Source organism: Malurus melanocephalus, unplaced genomic scaffold (genome assembly GCF_030028575.1).
Source record: "Malurus melanocephalus ecotype Western Australia unplaced genomic scaffold, MMel_1.1 scaffold_74, whole genome shotgun sequence".
NCBI lineage: Eukaryota > Metazoa > Chordata > Aves > Passeriformes > Maluridae > Malurus > Malurus melanocephalus.
Genome location: NW_026623306.1, coordinates 538,204 through 559,457, shown reverse-complemented (window position 1 = coordinate 559,457; position 21,254 = coordinate 538,204). Strand labels below are relative to the sequence as shown.

General features: G+C 51.9%; 2 protein-coding genes across 3 annotated transcripts; one reads left to right on the top strand and one right to left on the bottom strand.

Moving 5' to 3' along the window:
• Positions 1 to 97: 97 nt before the first annotated feature.
• TCEANC2 (transcription elongation factor A N-terminal and central domain containing 2) lies at positions 98 to 5,290 on the top strand. The gene is made up of 4 exons (XM_057367003.1): positions 98 to 259; positions 1,276 to 1,417; positions 2,725 to 2,918; positions 4,296 to 5,290. The coding sequence occupies exons 1-4, from the start codon at positions 158 to 160 to the stop codon at positions 4,482 to 4,484; spliced, it is 627 nt and encodes a 208-aa protein (XP_057222986.1). The 5' UTR covers positions 98 to 157; the 3' UTR covers positions 4,485 to 5,290.
• A 4,327-nt stretch (positions 5,291 to 9,617) lies between these two features.
• On the bottom strand, positions 9,618 to 18,469 carry CDCP2 (CUB domain containing protein 2). Of its 2 annotated transcripts, XM_057367000.1 has the most exons (6): positions 18,346 to 18,469; positions 16,402 to 16,749; positions 15,980 to 16,324; positions 15,186 to 15,539; positions 12,594 to 12,772; positions 9,618 to 12,389 (listed from the first exon to the last, which is right to left on the bottom strand). In XM_057367000.1, the coding sequence occupies exons 1-6, from the start codon at positions 18,419 to 18,421 to the stop codon at positions 12,075 to 12,077; spliced, it is 1,617 nt and encodes a 538-aa protein (XP_057222983.1). In that variant the 5' UTR covers positions 18,422 to 18,469; the 3' UTR covers positions 9,618 to 12,074. The 2 variants fall into 2 exon arrangements, with proteins under 2 accessions (XP_057222983.1, XP_057222982.1); XM_057366999.1 differs by lacking the exon at positions 18,346 to 18,469 and having other exon boundaries at positions 16,402 to 16,837.
• Between the last annotated feature and the right edge of the window lie 2,785 nt (positions 18,470 to 21,254).

Sequence of the window (21,254 nt, the reverse complement as noted above, 5' to 3'; positions counted from 1 at the left end):
GGCGAGGCAACTATACCCACCTCCGCGCGAGGCCTGCTGGGAAGTGTAGTCCACACCCCCAGGCACTCCCGGCCATCCCATAGGGCCTCTCCTCTGGTGGGAACTACCGGGCGGAAATGGCGGGGCCRCTTCCGTGAGGGAGGGCGGTGAGGCGAACATGGACCGGTTCGTGGTGCGCCGCGCCCGCAGCCCGCAGAGCCCCCGCCGAGCCGCGCCCGGGCCCCGCGCCTGCCGGCAGGTCACCCTCGAGTCCCTCAAGGCAGGTCACCGGTGAGGGGGAGCGGGCCTGCCCTCGCCTCTCTGGGCGAGGGGAGCTGTGAGCCCGCGGCACCGGGTGCGGCACGGGCGGGGCAGCGCGGGGCGGCGGGGGAGGAGCGGTGTGCGAACGCCGGTTGTGCACCGAAAGCTTTGCAGTAGTGAGGTGGGATCCTCATGGGAAGCGGAATTGCACCGGTGCAGAGGGCTCTAATAACTCGGCCTGGTGCTGTGTCAGCCTGGGCACACGGTTCCACACACAGTTCCACACACGGTTCCAGGACAGCCCGGTGACACCGCCAGCTTCGGCATTTCCAGCTGGCTCTCTTCCCTCCCCAGAAAAGAAAACCCTTCAGTTCGTTTCATTGCCGTCCTGCATGGGACCTGTGCTAGAGCTGAGCCCCCTCCTGGCCCTGTGCTTGTAGAAACATAAAGCATTTGCTGCCCCAAAAAGTTCATGGATGTAAGGCAGAAATCAAAAAGATGGTGTGTRAAGCACCCCAGCTGTCTGATCACTGGTGAATGAGATGCTTCACATCCAAAATATGAAACTTGCACTGTTCTGCCAAGGTCTGTGGCAAAAACAGYGGACTGTCAGTGTACTCAGTTCTGCACTCATGTTYCCTAATGCTTTGTTTCTCACCATGCTGGCATTGTTTTATRTTTAAAGCMAATCTGAGCAGGATTCTAAGGATAATCAGCCACCTCCCTCTTAGTCCCTTTTCCTATCTAAAGACATTTATACAAGGGATTCCTTAAATTCAAAACACTTCTAGCAGCCATTTGCTGTTCTGTGCCCATCATTTGGCAGTGGAGGGTGAAGCCYCTCTCACTTTGCTTTCTGCTTACTTCAGTCTTGATTTGTAGGAGTTTTCTAATTCCAAGCAAGTACCCATCATGTATTCTGTGCCWTGATCAATAATTCATGTGTTGATAACAGCCCCATTAGCTGAGATGAAGGCAGCGTCCGTATTTATCAYAACAATATTCCACTTTCCTAATGGCTTTTCTCTTTCCCAGAGAGTTGTGGTTGTGGAAGACATAAAACGATGGAAATCTATACTCGAGCTTCCTGGGCAACCAAAAGAGAATCTGRTGGAAGCTTTGGAAGAGCTGAAGAAGAAAATACCTTCCAAGGAAGTGTTGCTTTCCACTAAAATAGGTACCTCCGATCTATCTAGACTGTGAATATTAGTCTGTCTTGTGTCTGCATGGTTTGTCAGTGCACAAGAGATTAGCTTGGAAGCTTTTTGAGAAATGAGGAAATTGCTGCCAATGAAATATTTTTGATATCCAGCCTGCAGTTTTCACATATTGTACTGAAAAAGTCAGCTATCCTGTGATTCCTCCCAGAAAATACTGCATCATCCCTTTTGTGGTCAGAATTTAAAGAGCTCTTCTTATTCTATTTTTATTTTATATTTTATTTGAAGAGCTCTGTGTTTTATTCCTTTTCCTGATCTTGTCAGTGCACTCTTGCCCTCTAAGACATGGCTCACTTATCTGATTTCACTGAATCCTCTGAAGGTGTGAGCAAATCCCCTCAGACTGGTCCAGAACTGCTTCCTGCATCCTCACCCTGAGCAGTCCCCAGCAGATGAGCAGCTCCATGCACATGGCACAGCCCAGTGCTGCCTTTTTCCCTAGGACTGGGGGAGGGATAACGTGTGACCACATGGTCCCTGCTTTTCTTGAGCACGGAGAGCACCCCGGCCTTTGTTTGCCATGGGAGCGGCCGGATCTGTATCCACAGAGCCCTGGAAAAGGAGCTGCGATCCGCCCCTTTCCCCATACCTCTGAATTGTCGCTTCGTTTGCCATGTTCAGCTTATTTACGCTGTTCCCGAGGTTTTTTCCCGGTGGCTGCTCGAATGCAGGCGGGCTGGAAGAGCCACCGAAGCCTAACAGTGACATCTCCTGGCCACCAGCGCTCCTGGCCAGGGAAAAACACCCGTCTGGAAGCAGGAAGGTCCCTTTTGTCTCCTCACAGGGGAAAGCATCTTCTGCACTGCCAGGCCCTCTGCTTGGAGTCACCACGGTGTTCACGTTTTTAAATGCTACAGAGCTGCCACCAGCAACATCTGCTTCCTTAAGGGGGTTTCCAATTGAGAACCAGCATTTTTTTTGTAGGCCAGGCTTAAAATCTTTCACCAGATCCAGGATCTGTGTGAGAAATTAGTAGCCCTGTGTTACGTGAGTGTTGCTCCATACCTTGGTGACTTGGGAAGGTAATTTTCACAATTCCTTGCTAATTACTCCAGCAAAAATCACAGCAGAAGCCAAGAAGCAAGAACTCCATCCTTAACTCSTAATGATTTTGTATTTATGTTTGTATCAATGCTCTGGTTGTTTTGCTGAGGATGCCCGAGTTAAAAATGTGTGTGGCTGCTTTAGCACCAGCACAGTTTGGCTGGTGTCAGTTGTATTTTTCCCACCTGCCAGTCCCAAAGGAGCTGTTCCTGTTTTCCAGGTCACACCGTGAATAAGATGCGCAAACACCCCGATCCGGAGGTGTCCAGCCTGGCCAGGGACATTTACAGRGAGTGGCGATCCTTCGTCCGGGACCACTCCAACAGGCCCTCCATTGAGGTCAGGAGCGATCCCAAAACTGAGGCTTTCAGGAAGAACGCTCGGAAGCTGCTCTGTGAAGCCCTGGAATTAGAGGTACAGTTCAGAGCTGCTTGTCTGTGGCTCAAAAAATTCCTTCTTGTAGGATCAAATCAAACCTTTTCCAGCCAGAGCTTCTGCCAAGATGGTCGTGCCTGCAGAGTGGGTCCATAGACCAGRTGATCTGTTCCCATTTTCAGGGATTCACAGCACATCCCTATTTATAACTTCCTTTGCAAGGTAGATAATGTTTTTTGGTTGTTAAACAAAGTAAACSTGCTAATTGTGAGGTGTATTTGCTGTTATTTCCATAACCTGTCAGCTGATTACTTGTGTAGCTACTGCAGTTAGGTTGTACATGAGAAAGAGGAAATTAATGGAACATGAAGTTTTTCCTGCTAAACAACTGTGAAAGCAACACTGGAAYCTTTTGGGTGTTTCCTAATTAAATATTTATAAATTTAAATCTATAATAAAAACAGAGAGGCCAGGCTGACAGCATATAAAGTGGTGATAAATACCAGATCCCTCACTTTAACTAAACGAACAGGGCTTTGCTGTAAGGCTTCATAACTACTTTTCTTGGTCTATGAAATGCCATAATAATTATCCTTTTCAATTTATTCCTTAATTATCCTTTAAATTACAAGTCAAGTGATAAGTACTCAAGAATTTCAAAGGTTTGTGTTTGCTAGTGTGAGAATCCAAGGGGCTTTTAGTGATGGGTAGCAAAACCAGCATGGGTGAAGGACTTGCAGGAATACTGCTTGGTTCACTGAAATCTCCTGCATGTTAGACATGGGAGATTCCCCATCAGCAAAGGCAGAAGTGAAATTAAAACCATTTCTTGAAGGGTGGGGGTTTTTGCCTAAACTGTGCTGAATTACAGGTTTTGGCACATGTTGAAGCAATAACTACATAATTAACATTTAGCAAATCCCTTTCTGCGTTCTTAATTACACCTCCTTCTACACACAGAGAGCCCACATTTCCCTTTATAGCACCGGGCAGAGTTGCCAAGTGTTTGGCATGTCTTAGAGTTGCTGTTGGAATCAAGTTTAAAATAGTATCTGAGGTACCTTATATCAGCAAGAACAAAAGTGAGCTTTATGGAGACACTACAGCATACCTTGTAATTGCAGTTGAGCTTGATAGCCAAAGCTTGTCACAGATTAGTGTCCTGTTGTGATGGCAAAGTACTRCCACCCAGCTGGAGGTGGGGATATGTTCCCTGCCACTGACCACGTTGCCTTGTCCCTTAATTGCCAGGGTGGAATTAAATTGCTCTTCCTGTTACACTGGTGATGGGAAGCAGATTTCCTTGAATCTAAGCTGATTAATGAAGAAAGGCTGAAAAGCACCAAACTCCCCATTTCAATCAGCTGGCCTCCTTATTAAATGTAAAGATCTAATTTTATACTTTGCTGTTTTCAGATTGATCACCCACTGGCTGAAAATATTGAGCGCGAAGCTTTTCATCTCTGTTCCCGCCTCATTAGCGCTCCGTATCGCAGGGCCGTGCGAGCCCTTGTCTTCTCATTAAAGCACAAACCTGAGACCCGGGCAGGAGTCAAGGCTGGCACACTCGCTGTCCCTGCCTTTGTACAGAGCCATAAAAAGTGAGGTGTGCTCGATGCCGAGGGAGAATTTCCTGTGCCTGCATCTCCGTGGGGCTGGAAGCCCTTCCTGTGGTGAGGGGATGCAGGAGAGCTGACTGTGACTCCCTGGCACCACTCCATGGGCAGGGCTGCTGGAGGGAAGAACTAATGATGGAATGGGTGCTATAAATCCAGCTTGGTAGAAATCCATGTGGGCTTGTTGCAAGGAAAGTTTCTTCCACTCTGCTGCATGTTTTCCATACCTTCTGACTCACCTGTTTCTCTCTTCTGCCTGTTTGTCGTAGCTCAGTTTAGCTCCATCCCTGATGCAGACCTTCAGGTGTAATCAGCTGAATAACCCTTTAAAAGGAGCAGCTCTATGCTGTGCTGGTTGGAAATATTGGGAATTCAGGGTAATTGGTCCATRGGAGGGGATTCCTAGAGGATAATTGCAAAATCTGGTTAGCCCTAAATCAGCCACGTCTGCTGCAGCTGGGCCCTGCCTGTGGCAAAAGCTGTTTTGCCAACGTGATTTCCCTTTGCTGCATTCCAGAGCTGGATTCAAAATGGGTTTCAGTTATTTCAGAATAACTTGCTCTCTTGTTATTCCATCATCCCAGTCATCCTGTGATTTGGGGCATTTTCTAAAGCCCCAGRGTATAGGTGCTATCTGATGCCTCTGCTGTTCAAGGAGCAGCTCGCTCAGCCGTCCAAACCTCACTCATGATGTAAACATGGTGCTTGTTCTTACTGTAACATGAAAAAAAAAACCTGTAATGAATTTTCTAAATAAAACTAAATACCCCTTTTAAAGACTTCTGTTTTCTTGAAAAGGAACATGGCTCGGAACGATTGCATGAACAAATCTAAGCAACAAACTTGTTTAAATCCTTTCTAGTTATGGAAAACTGGAACTCTTGTCTCCATATTTGCTGTAATTTCTTTTGTGCCACAAGTCRTCTTGTTCTCCATAAGCTCTTACTATGATTGTGACAGGCATGTTGTTCATATCTTCACCCTAAAAAATTACTGTCATTACTTGGACCTGCTACATGAGGTGTTGAACTCCATAAATAYAATTAGATAATTGCAGGTCCTTTAAGAATATCTAAACCCTGTTTTGTTTTCTTGGGCCAAGACCAATTTTGCCTGTACGTGTTGAAGGTGTCCTTAAACAGCTGAACACAGATTCTTCATTTGTAGGAAGTTAAGGTTAGATGTGCTGGAGGCAGAAAGTGGCAGATGAGTGGGTAGTGATGGTGTGAGTAAAGATATAACATTTGTTGATCAGGCTGCAGCAAGAAATGGGGAAAACCCTCASTTTCTTACAAGCAATCAGCTCAATTTCCCACTTAAATAGCTTCAAACTGCAGAGCTGTAATTGAATTCTTGTATCCTGGGCTGTCGGGAGGGTTTCAGGATCAATGAATGACACAGCTTTTGCATCAGAGCTGCCACAACGAGTGTTTGTTTTCAGCTTCCTGGTGCTGGGCTGTGTTTTCTCTATATGTGTAACACGTGAGAAGCAAAATTCCTGAAAGTTTGGAACTTCTGRTCTAATGAAAGCTGGGCCAAAGAAGTTTCCCACACAGGTCAGATACAGTCTGGCAGTGCTGGATATTTTTCACTTAGGAAGTAACTTTGGGSATGCAGAGTTACTGCACACAAGCAGAAAACTCTCCTATAAATTTCTTCTATTTCATGGCTGATGTTTTGGCCCAACTTGTTTTGGAGGAACCCAAACCYTGGRTCCAGTTCTTTTATCTTSATGTTAAAGCTGGCAGTAACATTYGGGCTGAGGATTCACAGACTCAGCKTTGCATAAAACTGGAAGGAACTGGAAAAGTCTGGAGGAACTGGAAAAGAGTCCAAAGAGCTGAACTCAAGACCCACAGCACAAGAGAATTCAGAGAACTGGGGAACACTTTAAGGACAAAAGACAGAAAAGAAGCTGGGGAAAGAAAACAAAAACAGAGATGGGAAAGTAATAGGCCAAAAAGAGCTTTGTTTTCCCAGAGGGCGATGTTGAATWTGACAACAGGATACTTGATACCTGGCACTAAGGAAGATTTTAATCAGTCTATAAAAACCAGATTCCCTCCTAGCAGCAGCCTCACCTGCACCACTGTGTTTATTTATGCCTTGGGTTACCTGCTGGATCCGTTTGCTGCTCCTTGGCTCTTCCTTCCCTCCCRTGGGTGATTCAGCCCAGTCTTCGTGCTGGGTAAACCCTTCTGGATTAAAAGGGAGGATGAAGGGGGTGAGCAGTKGCTCCCTTGTGCTCAGTTTTTCTGGCGTGGAGCCTTTGAAATCGCTGTTTTTTACAGGGGAAACATTAAATTACTTTTCCCTTTTATTTTCCCAGTTAAGCCTATCCCACAGATTGTTTCCAGCAAAGGGGTACACACACCAAGCTGGCAGACCCCTAAAGACCTGCTGCACCCAGCAAAGAAAGSAAGAAGCACCTTCTGAAGGTGTCATCTCCTGATCCTCCTCCCTCCCCATGCTTGGAGAATTCAGGGTGGGCTCAGGGCAGCACCAGGAGGGATGGAAAAGAGAATTCACTCCTACCAGAGCTGACTTCTGACCCCAGCTTCTGAAGAGCAATTTTGGGAAGGCAGTAAGTGACAGCTTGTTCTGTTCCCCATCATCTGGCACAGCTCAGGARAGCTTTGTCCTGCTGCAAATTACTTGGGTGAAAGAAGATGGGAGTAGACAAGACCCTCCCTGTCCTTTGGAAAAGAGAATGCACAGCAGCTCACCAGTTTTCATCTTTCAAGAGGCTCTTCAAAGGTTTCTTCACAAAGAACCCAAACTTTCAGATCTCATTTGCTTCCCTGGCAGCCCTGTAATATGAAGGGTTGGCTAAACTGGCCCTGGATTAACAGACTTTAAGGCAAGAAGCAGCCACAGATGTCTTTTGGAGCCCAAAGGAGGCTCTGGAAACTTCCAGGGTGTGTTATGGATCAGAAATTGGGGGCTGGAGCGGCAGAGGAAAGCAGAAGAGAAAAGCTAGAGGGAAGGAAACACATGAGAGAATTCCCCAGCCACAACCAGCAAAGCCTTGCTCCTCCATGCAGGGCACAGCAACATCCAGGGGGATGAACCGGCACCTCACAGGAGGGGAAACTGAGGCACGAAGGAACWCTGACAGGAGGCAAACAAAGGGAAGCCATGCCAGGGCTACACTGCAGCTAATGATGGTCTAATTCTTGTGCTGGCAGTCCCCTGAACAAGATCCATGGTCTCTGTCAATTAAACTAGATTATGGAATGATCCTTGCTAATTACATATTATTATCTAACAAGCAGATATCTCCCTATAAAGGGTGCTCCCAGAATGGACAAACACTGTTATTCTACCAAAGCCAGCCCAAATGGTGGGGAAAAAAAAAATCCAAAATAATTTCTGCTGTGGCCAATATTTTGCCTAAGCTGGAACGTTCACTTTGCAAACACTTCATTCCTGCCCCAGATAGAGGGAAGAGGAGGAGGAGAGCTGCAACATGCAGAGCCAGCCAGGGAGACAAGGCAGGATCAAATCTGCACCCCCCAAACTGCCACGGAGAAATGACTGCGAGCTCAAAATGCAGCTGTGAGCTCTCCCACCCATCATGGAGCACTCAGCCTCCACACACCAAAACCCCACGAGCAGGGCCCTCGCTGTCCCCGGGGCTGTGATGATCAGGAAACAGGGYTTAAAATAAGCTTGGAAAACAGCTCCCGGTAAATGCCGTCATTGCATTTTTAATTGTCCATATGCTTGATCCATTATGTTTTCCCAGATGGCTGCGCTGCCTGACTACTGCCTCCTCATCTGTGCCACTGCAGCCAGGGTCTCCTGTGGGYACCTGGATCCCCAAGGTARGAACAYCCTYGTGACAGGATCTGTGTCACTGTGGCCAGGGTCTCCTGTGGGCACCTGGATCCCCAAGGTAAGAACACCCTCGTGGCAGGATCTKTGTCACTGTGGCCAGGGTCTCCAGTGGGTACCTGGTGAGTTACATCCTTCTACAGCCCCTAACCTTTCCATGCCAAGCTCCTGGGAAGCCATGGAGCTCCCAGGCATCAGCCTGCACTGGTTCCATGGCAAAAGTGGCTGGTGATCTCCTGGCCTTCCACACCAACCCCCAAGAAAACCACCCCAAGGAGCAGCAAACCCACCCCTTGCTCTGCCCCATAAATTGCCCTTGTGCTTGCCCAAATTTATCAGTTCCTGTTAAATTACCCATAAAGATYTGAGGAGAGGATGCAGGGGAAACTCAGCCAGTCTTAGTTCCTGAGGAAAGGGAAAAATGAAGAGCTGAAGCAGGGTGGGGAGGTTCTTCCTGGCTGGGTGATCCCAAACTGTGTCCRATGTGGGATTTGGGCTAGCTGGGCAGTGCTGCAGAGGGCCATGTGTGCTCTGGGGCTGTCAGAGTGACCGATCTCAGTGTCCAGAGCCATCCCATGTGTGTCCTGCACGGGAAGCAAGGAGCTTGCTCTGCTGGCTGCTGCCACCATSAGCCACTCTCCAGGCCTTCACACCTCTGCTTTTGGAGCTGAGGGATTTTGGAAAGGGTGGAAGACACAGAGCATGCTCCCAGCTATGGGTACCTTTGGAAAGAAGGGAAAAAAAACCTCCGAACTATTAACCAAAGCAGCAGGGTTTGTGCCYACTGAGGGAGCTTAATGCTGCACCCCACCAGCACCCTTAATCATGGGGTTCAGCTCCAGCCCTGGCTCCCAGGGTGCCACAAACATGTCAGCTCTCCCAGACTGTGGGACTAGAGGATAAAACCTGAAAAGACACAAATAACCCTCTGAGAAGAGGAATAGGAGAAGAGGGAAGAAAGAAGGACCGTGGGTGTCACCGAAGAAAACTTACAGTGAACATTCCAGAGAMTAAAGCGCCTGGGAAGGGGTGGATCATGACAGCAGGTGCTTGCTGAGCCCCCCCAGTGGGATGCCCAGTCCTGTCCAGTGCCCCAGRGCCTCTGGGCAGAGGGAGCAGGGTCTTGTGCCAGCAGCAGTGCCCATTTTGGGGCACTCCTGTCCTCATTCTTTTGTCCAGCACAGCAGCACAAAAGCACATCCCCCACCCSTGCACCCTCCCAGTGTGACACACCAGGAAAACCTTCCTGGTAAATGGAGAAAACACAGAGAGCGTGGCTGAGATTTTTCAGATATTTTAGCACAGCTTCTCTCCAGCAGGAGCGATTTCCCCAGGGAAGGAGAGGAATAAACCAATTGATCCCCTGGGGGCTCTTGCAGTCCTGTTTTCCATGATCTACAATTTTCCAACAGTTCCTCCCCGGATTTGCAGGCAGACGTTTGCRGAGGGATAACAGAGGCTCTCCCTCCCGCACAACAGCCAAGCCTTTGTCTGCTCCGGAGAAACGCGACTCCACGTCCACAAGCAAAGCCAGGAAATGGGGTGGCTGCATCCAGCCCGGCTCAATCCAGTCATCATGCTCTAAATAAATAATCAGATGAGCAACGGGAGCGCTGCCCATGCCCGCCGCTCTCCCGCTTGCTCGGGAAGCACCGGGCAAACGCTAAGGAGGGAAACTGAGGCCTGATGTGTGAGGACCACAGGCATGGTGGAGGGAAGGAGCGCTGGTGATGGATTCTTGATATTTGTTTGCCACTCATCCGAGCAGCTTTCATATGAGAAGAAGGGTTTGTTTCATGAAATGAGCTGGGCAGTTCCTTGCTGGGCTCCATCCCTAATCACCCCATCCATGACTCCTGGACAACGCCCTGCAGGGCTGGAGGTGCAACACCAACAGCTATCCAGAAAAGCCTTTTCCCCTGCAAATTGCAGGGTTCTGGAGGCTCCAGCTGGGYGAGGAGGTGCCTGTCCTGCCGGTGAGGGCTGGATGCTGCTGGGTGCTGCGGGCTCCCTGCCAGGCACRAGCAGCCGCAGCGCTCACCTGTTCCAGCAAAATCTGGGCCACCACCAAGGTTAATTATATCTTTAAGTTTTCTTTCAGTTGTCAAATCTTGTGAGTGTGGTCTCAAGCTGACAGTTCCGTACCCAGCAATTAACCGGCAGCGAGGCTGTGCAGGCAGCGAGGGGGGGGCTGGCCTTGTTTACCATCTCTGCACACAACAGGCTCTCAAAACATTGCCCTAATGGAGCCTCACGGTGCTGGCAAATATTTCCCTCGGAAATCTCGCTTTGCCGACGTGTTGCACCAACAAATGCCAAATCAATCCGGGCTCTGATAACGAAGGCTCCTCGTCAGGAGGCATGTGCAGCTTTGCGCCTTCTTCCCTCCCAGACACTCTCACAGTCCGGGAGGAGAAGCTGCTCCATCATCATCCTACTCCTCTGCTGCTGATTCCTCTGATGCCCTGTGAACAGAGCTTCCAGAGGGACGCAGGACATCAGTCAGGGCAGCCTTTCACTGGCGGGGCTCTCCAGTCAGTCCCTGCAAAATGCTGCATTCAGCAGCACGAGCGGTTTGCTGTGGCCCTGAATGACCACACTGGGACACTTTAAGATCTCTCCCGGCGCTGCAGTTTCACACAGGCTGGAGGAGGAGGGGTGACCTCTTTCCACAGCAAGATTTCATGTGGCTTTGACACACGCTGGCTCTGACCCACGGGAGATGCTGAAGGGGAATGTCCTTTGTGCCGGGGTGGCACGAGAGGCAGGCAGGGGTTATTCAGCCATTCATCAGGGCTCTTGGCGAGGATTCCCCGTTTTCTGGAGGGGCAGATGATCAAAGGATTCTTATTCTTGTGCTCTCAGGTGCTGAGCTCACCTTCTGCAGGCACCATGAGTGGAGGTTTGGTGTCACTGAGGTCTCAGGGGAGTCAGCCCCTCCTGTCAAGGATCTCTTTACAGGGTCACCAAAACCTCCATGCTCCAACATGACCCCAAACCAGATTTTCCCAATGTTTTCAAACTATAGGACTGATGCTGGTACAGAGTTCATAGCCATGGACACCTGGATATGCTGGAAAGGAGAAAAGAAAACACAAAGGAGACGAGGATTGTTCTCCTCCCCTCCAGCTGCTGGTGGCTGAGGYGCTCAGGTGAGACAACATGAGAAGATCAAACGAGGAGCTCCAGGGCACAGTGAATGCATCTCATCACATCACCCACAGACACCCAAAACATCACCTGGGAGCACCCACATGAGCTACATCTGCGTGTGCCAGGTGGAGATCCCCAYAACACAGCTCCACAGTCCCCCCCAAGCACGGGCCCGGAGCACCGAGAACATTTGTCRGGAACACAGCTCCATTTGGGGATGGTTTGTACCTTCAAGAATTCAGCTAGAAATAATTGACAGGAAGATTTGCAGCCATCGGCAAACAACGTTACTCTCCTGAAAGCAGCAGCACTACAGGGAAAACAAATTGAAGCAGGTGCGGGAAGAGTTAGGGAGCACAAGAATTGCATTCCCGAGCCAAATGGACAGATTGAGACAGAGGAAAACAAATTGGGAAGGGAAACGGCTGCCTATTGCCCAGATTTTTCAGGCACTAGGAGAAGGTGGAGGTTGGGTTCAGGCTCAGTTTCAGGGCCTGGGAGCTGTGTCTCTGTTTGGGCTGAGGGTGGATTTTGGGGAGCATTTCTGCCCTGGGCAGGACTGCAATCCCTGGAGTCTGGAAGGAGCATCCTACAGAAGCACCAGCCCCACCACTGCGATGACCATGAGGAGCCCAGCCAGGATGCAGATGCTGATGAAGACGATGTCGCTGGTGTCCTGRCTCTTGATTTCACGGGTGTCCATCGCTTCCCCCTCCCGCTGCTGGGCATCCACCAGGTTTTCTGCCTGGCTGAGCCTGGACGGATCAGGGCCAGCAATAAGGGTCACWGAGGCTTCCTTCCTCTTTGGCTCACACTGCACCTCGTACTGGTGGATGTCCTCCTGGTCTCCCGCCGAAAAATCGATGTAGAGGGTGCTGACAACGACAGATGTGTTGTTGCGCCTCTGTAAGACAAGGGACACGGCTCATCAGGGCTCCTGGTCACAGGGGTTTGGAGGGGGTGGCCACGAGCCAGGCCAGTGTCTACTATCCCAGTATCTACTGGGAAAATGTGAGAGGAACTGGGAACTCTCTCTGCAGCTGATAATCCAGCACAGGGCTAACCACGTTCACAACTTGCTTTACAGGAGGCTTTACCGACCGCTCACCTGGGATTCGGTGCCACACGTGTCGAACCTGGTGTGTATTTTAAAGTTCCTGCCAACCACCTGGGCTGCACAGGAGGGGATCCCCAAATAAATCCTGTTCCTCTCCAGCTGGGCCAGGGACTGCAYGGGGATCTGGATGTGGAAGTCTGTCCGGGTGCAGCTGACGTTCATGGGCACAACTGTTGGGACAGAAAACAAGGTGGGCTCATGTCAAGAGTTTTCAGAAAAAAAGGAGCTACACCTGGAATGCAGATAGCAATCAATACTGGTATTTTAGCCCTGTCCCAGACATGGATGGCTCCCAGACACTGCTCTGCTTTCCATTCTATGAAGAGACGTTGCCATCAACTCTCTTTGTACCTCGTCCTCCTTCCCAGTCTCCAAGTGACACAGATGTGCCATTACAGGCAGCACTATCACACTGCAACTGCCACACTCTCCATCATTGCAAAGCCAGCAGGACTTTTGAGCTGCTGCCCAGGACCAGACCATGAGAGCTTTGTGGATGGCTTTATGTGGGCACAGAGCTCCCCAGTATTCTACAATACCCCTGCAAGAGACACTCTGCAGTGATGAAACATCTTGCAGGGACCCCACACACACCCTGGAGTGACGCAGCTGCGTGGCTGCCAAATGGCCCTCGTGAAAGGATGAGCTGGGTGCATGGCCCTGGGGCTTCCTCCTGGGGAATGGCCCAGCCCAGGTCCTGTTCCAAGCMTCACCAGCCCTCCACTGTCCTCAGAATGCTAATTTTGGTGGGGAGCTGGTGAGCAGTGAACGGAAGGAGCTGCTGTTGGGCTGCCCATGATGCCAAGACAAAGAGCAAGGCAATGGTGACCCCACCAGCCCCTTTCCATCACTCTCCTTCTGGCACTGTATTTGGSCCCTCTGGATGTAGAAGGGAAAGAAGCAGGGAGGGAAAATACCCCCATCTTTAAAGTGAATCCTTGCTCAGCTTGAACTCACCACTTGGGCAATATGAATTATTGMATTATTCCAGCTCCCTCTGAATCTCGGCCTTATGAAACTGGGAAGATGCAATAAAATCAATATGAAAAAATAGTGTCACTTTGCTTCGCTTAGTGCATTATAAAACCATTAGAAGATTTACCAAATAACTAAAGTGCATTAGATCAAGGGGAGGAGAAAGTGGATCCTCTCTCCTGGCGTGAAGGCTTTCATTCAATGGCCATAAATCACCCACGCCCTGCCCAAGCCATGGCTTTTGGTGGGCCTGGAAGGGAAATATGTGCATGGCTGAAGGGCTGTGGGTGTGGATGCAGAGGCTTGAGGTGCCCCTTTGCCTCCTGAGGAAGCTGTGGCAGGGAGCACGGGGCAGTGGGATGTGCCACACAGGATGTTAATCACCAGCAGATGCCAAAATCGCCGGGCAAACACGGCYAGCAGGCTCAGCTCTGTGCAGGGAGGCTCAGTGTCACATCCAGCCTTTTGTCCTCCCCTAGCACGCATCTGGCAGGGTGTAGCAGGGGACGCAGGGGCCTCGGGCACTCGGGAGATGTCACGCCCCTCTCTGTGATGGGACATTCCCCTCTCTTCAGCAGCATCCCATCGATCTGTCTGCAAGCTGCTCCCCCTGCAGCACGGTTTCTCCATGGCCTGTGGACTCATGGCCACARTGACACCAAGATTCTCTCCCTGCACACGGCTGTAAAACCGAGAAATCAGCAGGACAAGGATAGGGACAGACCTGCTGTGCACACTGCAGCCCTACTGAACGTTCAGTACAACCTCTCTCCTTCCAGAGGCTGCAGCAGTTCAGGACAAAACCCTATCCCACCTCTAACTYCTACAGCCACATGCCTCCAAATCCTTTCTGCTACTCTGGAAGTGAAGAACAATTTGGCAGCTGAGGGATAAAACCCAGGGCCGGCCCCTCAGCCCGTGTGCTGCCAGTCCAGCAGCCCTGCTCTGGCTCCAGCCCTCCGGCGAGGCTGCCCCTGGCTGAATCATCCCTGACCCGCAGGTCAGCTCGGATGTAATTATCTTGAAATACAACAAAYGCCATAAATTTGCTGGCGTTTGAGGTGCAAAGGTTGGCAAATAGAGGAGGAAGGTTACACCCTGCTCCTCCCACCGGCTGGGACACAGRGCATGCCAGCAGCAGGGATGTGCCAGGCAGGGCTGGCCGGGTGGATTTGGGAATGCTGTGCCCTGGGGATCCTGCCCTCCCGTGCTGCTGCCARTGGAGCAGGGGACACAGTTTATGTTTGCCTGCTCAGCCGTGTGCTGGCAATGCTGGAGCAKCCTGGGGAGCAGGGAACAAGGTTGTGATGTTCGAGTTGGTCACCTGCTCCGGGGCTTTGGCTCCCTAAAACACCCTAAAATGGGTTTTCTCTCCCTCACACAACAAGAGCATGACAGTGACAGAGACAGGAATCTGAAGCTGGAAATCATCTCCTGAATATTAAACACCAAGTGCAGCTTACTCGCCACGTCTTCCTCCACCCCATCCCTAAAGAGCCACGGGCACTGCTCTTGCAGACAGGAACCTTCACTGATGATTCTTCCAGAAATTACATGGTCTCAGGCATGCCCCAATGGAACTGGAGGAGCACCCAAGTGGGACCTTACCTCCCACGTAGGAGATGGAGAAGCCCCTCTTGGCCGTGTTGCGGTCGGTGTGCAGGACCAGGAGCAGCCGGTTGCTGCGGGAGGTGACRGGTGCCAGGCTCTCCCGCCCACACCACCGTCCCAGCAGGGACCCATCCTCAGTGCCACCATCAAAGGCAGACAAGTGATCATAGTCACAGCCACCCGTCAGGCTGCTCCGGCCCTCCAGCTCCATGTCCAGGAAGAACACTTTGATCCTGTAGCCCGGGGGCAGGTGGATGCTCCACTGGCACTTGAGGTTGTTGGGGTAATAATTGGGGTACTGAGGGCTGGAGAAATTCCCTTTGATGGTGGTGAACACTTCCTGGCACTCACCTGCTCAGGAAAAAATGGAAAAGAAAAATCAAAAGCAAATCTGAAGGTCCCTGGGTATGGATGAACAATCGCTTTTATCGCTCAAGGATGCTCTGCCCTTCACCTCACTGCTCCCAGCCTTGTGTTGGCTGAGGGACAGCCAGCAGTTTTGGAAGGTAGAAATTCCCAAGGTAGCCAAAGTCATGGGAAAACCCATATTCCCAGGAAATGGCATGAGCAAGGGAGAAGGGCAACTCTTGCTCAAGAGAAGGCCAGCCCAGGGCCTGGGATAACCACAATGATGCCATTTGCATTGTTTGGTTTACATTCCACACCATCAGCTCATGGGCTCTCCCCAAAAGGATCCCCCCTTATCATCTCTTGCTGCTGCGGGGGACAGAGAATCACCACCCCAACCCAGAGCCTGTCCCCGCTGTCCCATCACCCTGAGACCCACACACCTGAGTAGAAATGGGCCTTGAAGCCCCTGCCACCGATGTTGAAGTCYGACTTGAAGATGATGAGGAGGTGCGGGGTGGAGGAGACGGTGCGGGGTGGGCGGGCGCTGCCACAGTAACGCCCCAGCCGGGGGGCAGTGACYGTGGGGCCATCGAAAAGGGCCACGTAGTCAAAGCCACAGCCTTGGCCCCCCTCCATCTGGAAGTCAGCAAACACCAGGGTGAGGGGACCGCCACCGCTGGCCCCCCCGATGCTCCAGCGGCACTCGGCATCGTTGGGGTAGCTCTCGGGGTAGCGGGGGCTGGTGATCTCCCCAGACAGCCCCGTCAGCTGCCCACCGCAGGCGTCTGCAAGGAGGCAAGGATGATGAGGGTGGTGCGAGAGGATGGATGGACGCTCCGTGGCCACCACCCCTCCCCGCTACCTTTCCTGTAGGCGGCGGCGAAGCCGTGCTTGGCCACGTGCCGGTCAGAGCGGAAAACCACAGCCATGACGTGCCAGGCGGAGGAGAAGGGTGGCGGGGGGCTGTGGCCACAGAAGGTGCCCAGGAGGTTGCCCCGGTCGCGGGAAGCCCCGTTGTAGACCTGCAGGTAGTCGTAAGCGCAGGCGTCGTGGTACTCGAGCTCGAAGTGGCTGAAGGAGAGCAGGACGGAGGAGCCCTCGGCCACCACRATGAGCCACGTGCACTCCGTCTCGTAGGGATACAGCCCCGGGAAGTTGGGGCTGGAGAAATTGCCAGAGGGTGCYGAAAGCACTCCCCCACATTTGATGCCTGGGGGACACAGAGGTGGGTGTGATGTCCCCTTTCCAGGGGAAGCCTGAAAGAATGGAGATGGGATGCACAACACCAGCTCCATCCCACCACGAAACCACCCAAAAACCAGCGTCCTGCAGTGGGCTTGTCCACCCACTCTCCCTGGAGGACACGGGTGTCCCCACCACCTTTCACCCCTCCATGCAACACCTTTTCCCCATGCTGCACTGTGGGGGCTGCAGCAGAGCTCAGCTGTGCCCTTGAGCTTGTCCTGCCATTGACCTGTTTATGGCTGGGAAAAAAGGAGTTTTAAAGTCTCTGTGGTACCAGACTTGCTGATGCCCCAGCTGCCCAATCCTTCAGCTTTGTGCCCCCACTGGCCATRCTCCCTCCATATAATGGTGGTGTCAGAAAATTTGAGCTGGGAGAAACASAAGTGAAGGGCTCGATGAGCTGAACAATGAGTTATGCATGTAGGGATCGATTTCCTAATGAAATCTTTATACTGAGACATGGTTATTATAAAATAAGGCTGAGAGGGGGCCGGCTGTCACCTGCCCCTGGGTCTGATTAGGGTTGGGGTGAAGAGGCTGATACAGGGGGCACATAYATCATGTCTGGGAGGGATGCAGACCCTGTGCAGCCCCCAGGAGACACGTGTGGGTTCCCAAACAAGGCTGGGCGCTCGCTGCCATCAATCTGGGCCAAGTATATTGCAAATCAATAGTCWGCCTGTGCACATTGCTTTTCATCCTGCTCACTGGCACGGTGACCTCGCAGCGAGGTGGGTCCTGGGATGTGTGGGATGCAGCACCACGTGTGTGTTTGTGTCTGGGCAGATCTAAAATCACCTTGCTAATTACTGGGGATAGGCAATGAAGTAATATGGGGCTGGTACTAAAGGAATAATGTTGAAATAAACACCCAAGAGAGGAGCCTGCAGGAGAGGCAAGTAGCCACAGTGCAGGCAGAGGGGTGGATGAAGGGCTGGGAGGTTTGGGGTGCTCTGGGAAGCCCAGGTGGGTGTAGGTGGGGGGTGAGCAGGCACCACAGGGCAGTGGTGTGGCCTCAGAGCCCCCAAACCAGAACCAGGGATTGGGTTTTGATCTCTGGCACAGCCCTTCTGTGAAACCCTTCAGGCCTTGCTGTTTTTGGGATGGGGGATTGCTTGGCCCACCCAATCCCCCGAATTACTATGTCACCTGCTGACCCTGCCCTGCATCCTGGGGACATTTTATCTGGGTAAAGTGAGAGGCTATTGCAYGCCTGCCACATACACATAAATGTACATGTCTATATAGATTTATACAGGYAAGTRCAACTSCAGAAGTGRRCAAACCCTTCCCCAAAGCACCTGTRCACCACAACAGGACAGCCCCTACCTGCAATCCTCAGCAAGGTGAGCGTGAAGCAGAAACCTGGGCACAGAGCAGTGTCCCACACTTGCTGCCATCACACACAGTGACTCCAGACCCCCAGCCAGCCCCTCTGCCTGCAGGAGAGCTGGAACCCACTTGCACCCCAGAGCCACTGTGGCACCTGCAAACGGCCCTCCCATCCTCAGGGACTGTGGATGCCCATCCAGCCCACTGGGAGCTGGGACCAGGCTCTTACCTCTGCTGGGAGCATCCCCAAGAGCCCTGCAGAGCATGGCCAGCACTGCCAGGCAGCCCAGCCCTGTGCACCCCATCCTCCAGCAGGCAAATCTCCCCTCACCAGTGCCCGAGCATCCTTTTGGAGCTGTCTGTCTGGGAGGAAAAAAATAAATAAAGGGAGAAATAAATAAAAAGCAGGAGGACTGTAGAATTAATAGCGGAATGAATAATTCATYGCTTGTTTGAATTAAGAGCAGCAAGGTAACTTGATCTATTCCTCCCTTCCTTCACTCAGTTTTAATGATCTGGATCAAATGTCCCAAGGATTTACACTATACCAGATACCTTGTCAATACACTATATTTAGAAGAGATATTAATGTTTCAGAAATGGTGTATAACGGCAATAAGTCTGGGCTGACAATATGCCCTTAAGGGGCTATGAAAATAATTTAGTTCRCCAGGCAAGCCAGCGAACCAAAATGGGAATTTCAGACTTACCGCGGAAAAGCATCTCAGGAATTAACATGATTTATACTGCGGCACCCAGTGCACAAAGCCAGCTGGTGGCGAAGGCTGGGGGAACGGGGAGCGGGATGGAAACGCGGCCGCGGCTCCGCGCCGGCTGCCAGGTCAGCATCCCTGCAGYGGGAGCCCAGGCTCAGCGGGATGCTCAGCCCGGGAAAGCGGCAGTCGTGAGCGCTAAAGATAGCAAATCCCACCTCCCCCGAGGAAGATTAGAGATGAATTGTGACTCATGGGCAAAAAACATCGATTATTATAGAACCTGCTAAGGCCTTGGAGAATTGCCACGTTCTTCCGTGCTGGCTCACGGTACTTCTCGCCCGGGCTCTTGGATGCGCTCGGCTGAAGGTAACCAAGCCTTTGGGTTTGGTGGGAAAGACGTGCTCCTTGTGCTGTGCCACATTAACTGGAGAAACCCCAAACCCAACAGTRGCTCAGTTCCTTCCCTCCCGCCCAGGAGAGAAAAGACTTTCCTGCTGCCACAGCCCACACCCACATGAATGCCAGGAAACAAAATCCCACGAGGGCCTCCCAGCGTGAGGGACCTGTGCTAAAAAAGTCACCTTCAAAGCAGCAGGGAGAGAAGCAGCGAGTATCTCTAAATCTCAGGCARGAGACAAGTTGCATTTATTAATTAAGCAATGAGGATCGATGCCCGAGACATTTCCTGTGGATTAATGATAGGCTGGGAGGAGCTGATGGCCTGAGGTGCAGCTAAAGACCATTAACGCCAACTGGTCATGAATCCCTAGGAAATGCTCCATGCCAAGGTTGTTAAGTGCCTGCATATATTTATGGGGAATAATAACAACAATAATATTTGTACAGGCTCTSTCCCTGCTGCCCAGCCTTGCTGGAGCCATGCCGAGGGCTGCTGGGAGCATTGGGACATCCCACCCAGGAGCCCTTATCCTAAACTGGAACATTGGGTTCTGTCCTGGGGCATTGGACGCTGCGTCACCCCACCAGCACCAGGACTAAGTGCACAATGGAATGAGGAGGAGCAGGGCACCTCTCCCTGTACTGGGCACTGTCTGAGGATCCTGCCCCAGCGCAGGCCCTGGGAGATGCTGTGATGCTGGCACATCTCCTGCCAACCTCCCAGAGACTCTGCAGAGCTTAATTAGCTGCTTCTCTAATGGCTTGGAGAGAACGTCTGTCCTTGTCAACAAGTGCGGGCCCACACAGCAAAGATGCAGGAGAGGTCTAGCTGTGGTGCAGGGGCCTCTCCTGGGTATTTTCCATTGCCACAAGCCTGGTTTATCCAAGAGAAGTGCCTGACCCTCCTGGCCACCATTCCCTGGTCTCAGGGACAAGGTGCTCCCCAACGTCTGCGCCACTGCACTATGGAGCAACCCATCCATGCCGATTGCATCCATCCCAAACAACACCCACCATCCTCCAGCCTTTCCAGCACTGCCTCAGCACCGAAGCACATCCCAGCAGAGCAGTGCCCAGGATCCAGTACCTGCACAGCTGCTCCTGTCCCTCCCCTCAGTTGTGCTCTGTATCAGCCATCCCCCGGGAGAAGGCGGCCAGGGCTGTGCAGCACAGCAGCTGTGCCCCGCTCCCAGGAGACGGCATCCATCAACCACCGGCACATTCACCCTTCTCCTGACCCGGAGATGGCCATTCCCAGGCTGGGCCTCAGCCCAGGCAACCCGGTTGTCAGCTGCAGARCAGAGTGGGAGGGTGGAGGGAGGCAGGGGGAGAGTGATGTGCAGCAGGGAAGCAGATCCCGGTKCTCGGGATCAGCCCAGGGTACCTTGGCTCTGGTGGGTGATTTCGAGGTGTGCAATATCGGGGCTGCCTCCATTCCTCTGTGAGCAAATTTAAAAGCCATGAGTCAAAAAGGCATTTGATTCATTTGAACAGAAAGGAYGTGATCAGGACTGTGAGACTTCAGAGAAGATCAAAGGTTTAAAAAYGGTCCCCAGGAGAAACGGGAATTATTTAGGCAGGAAATAATGAGATGAAATTAAGAAGGTATTTAGGCTGCACATGAGGAAGAAGAAAGGAAGAGAAGAGAAGCCCYTCTCTCCAGCACAGTGCTGCACGGGTGGCAGGGGCTTCCTGGGGGCAGCCAGAGAGCAGGAGCATCCCACCAGCATCCCCCTGGCAGGCAGGAGGGGCAGGATGTGAATCCCTACCCTGGCTGGGGTCTGTCACCTGCTCCTGCAGGGAGCTCACACCCCTCCAGCTCCACAGATGCCCCAACAAAACCGACACCGCTTCCCCACGGAACTGCCACCACGGCGGGTTCTGGGCCCCCCAAAGGAGGGAAACCTCTTGTCTTCCTCTGGTAGGGAAAATTCTGCCCGAGAGCCTTTCCACTCACATCCCTGCATTCGCAGGAATCCACGCTGTCCTCTGAAAGGGGCTGTCCCCATGGGGGATGGTTGGG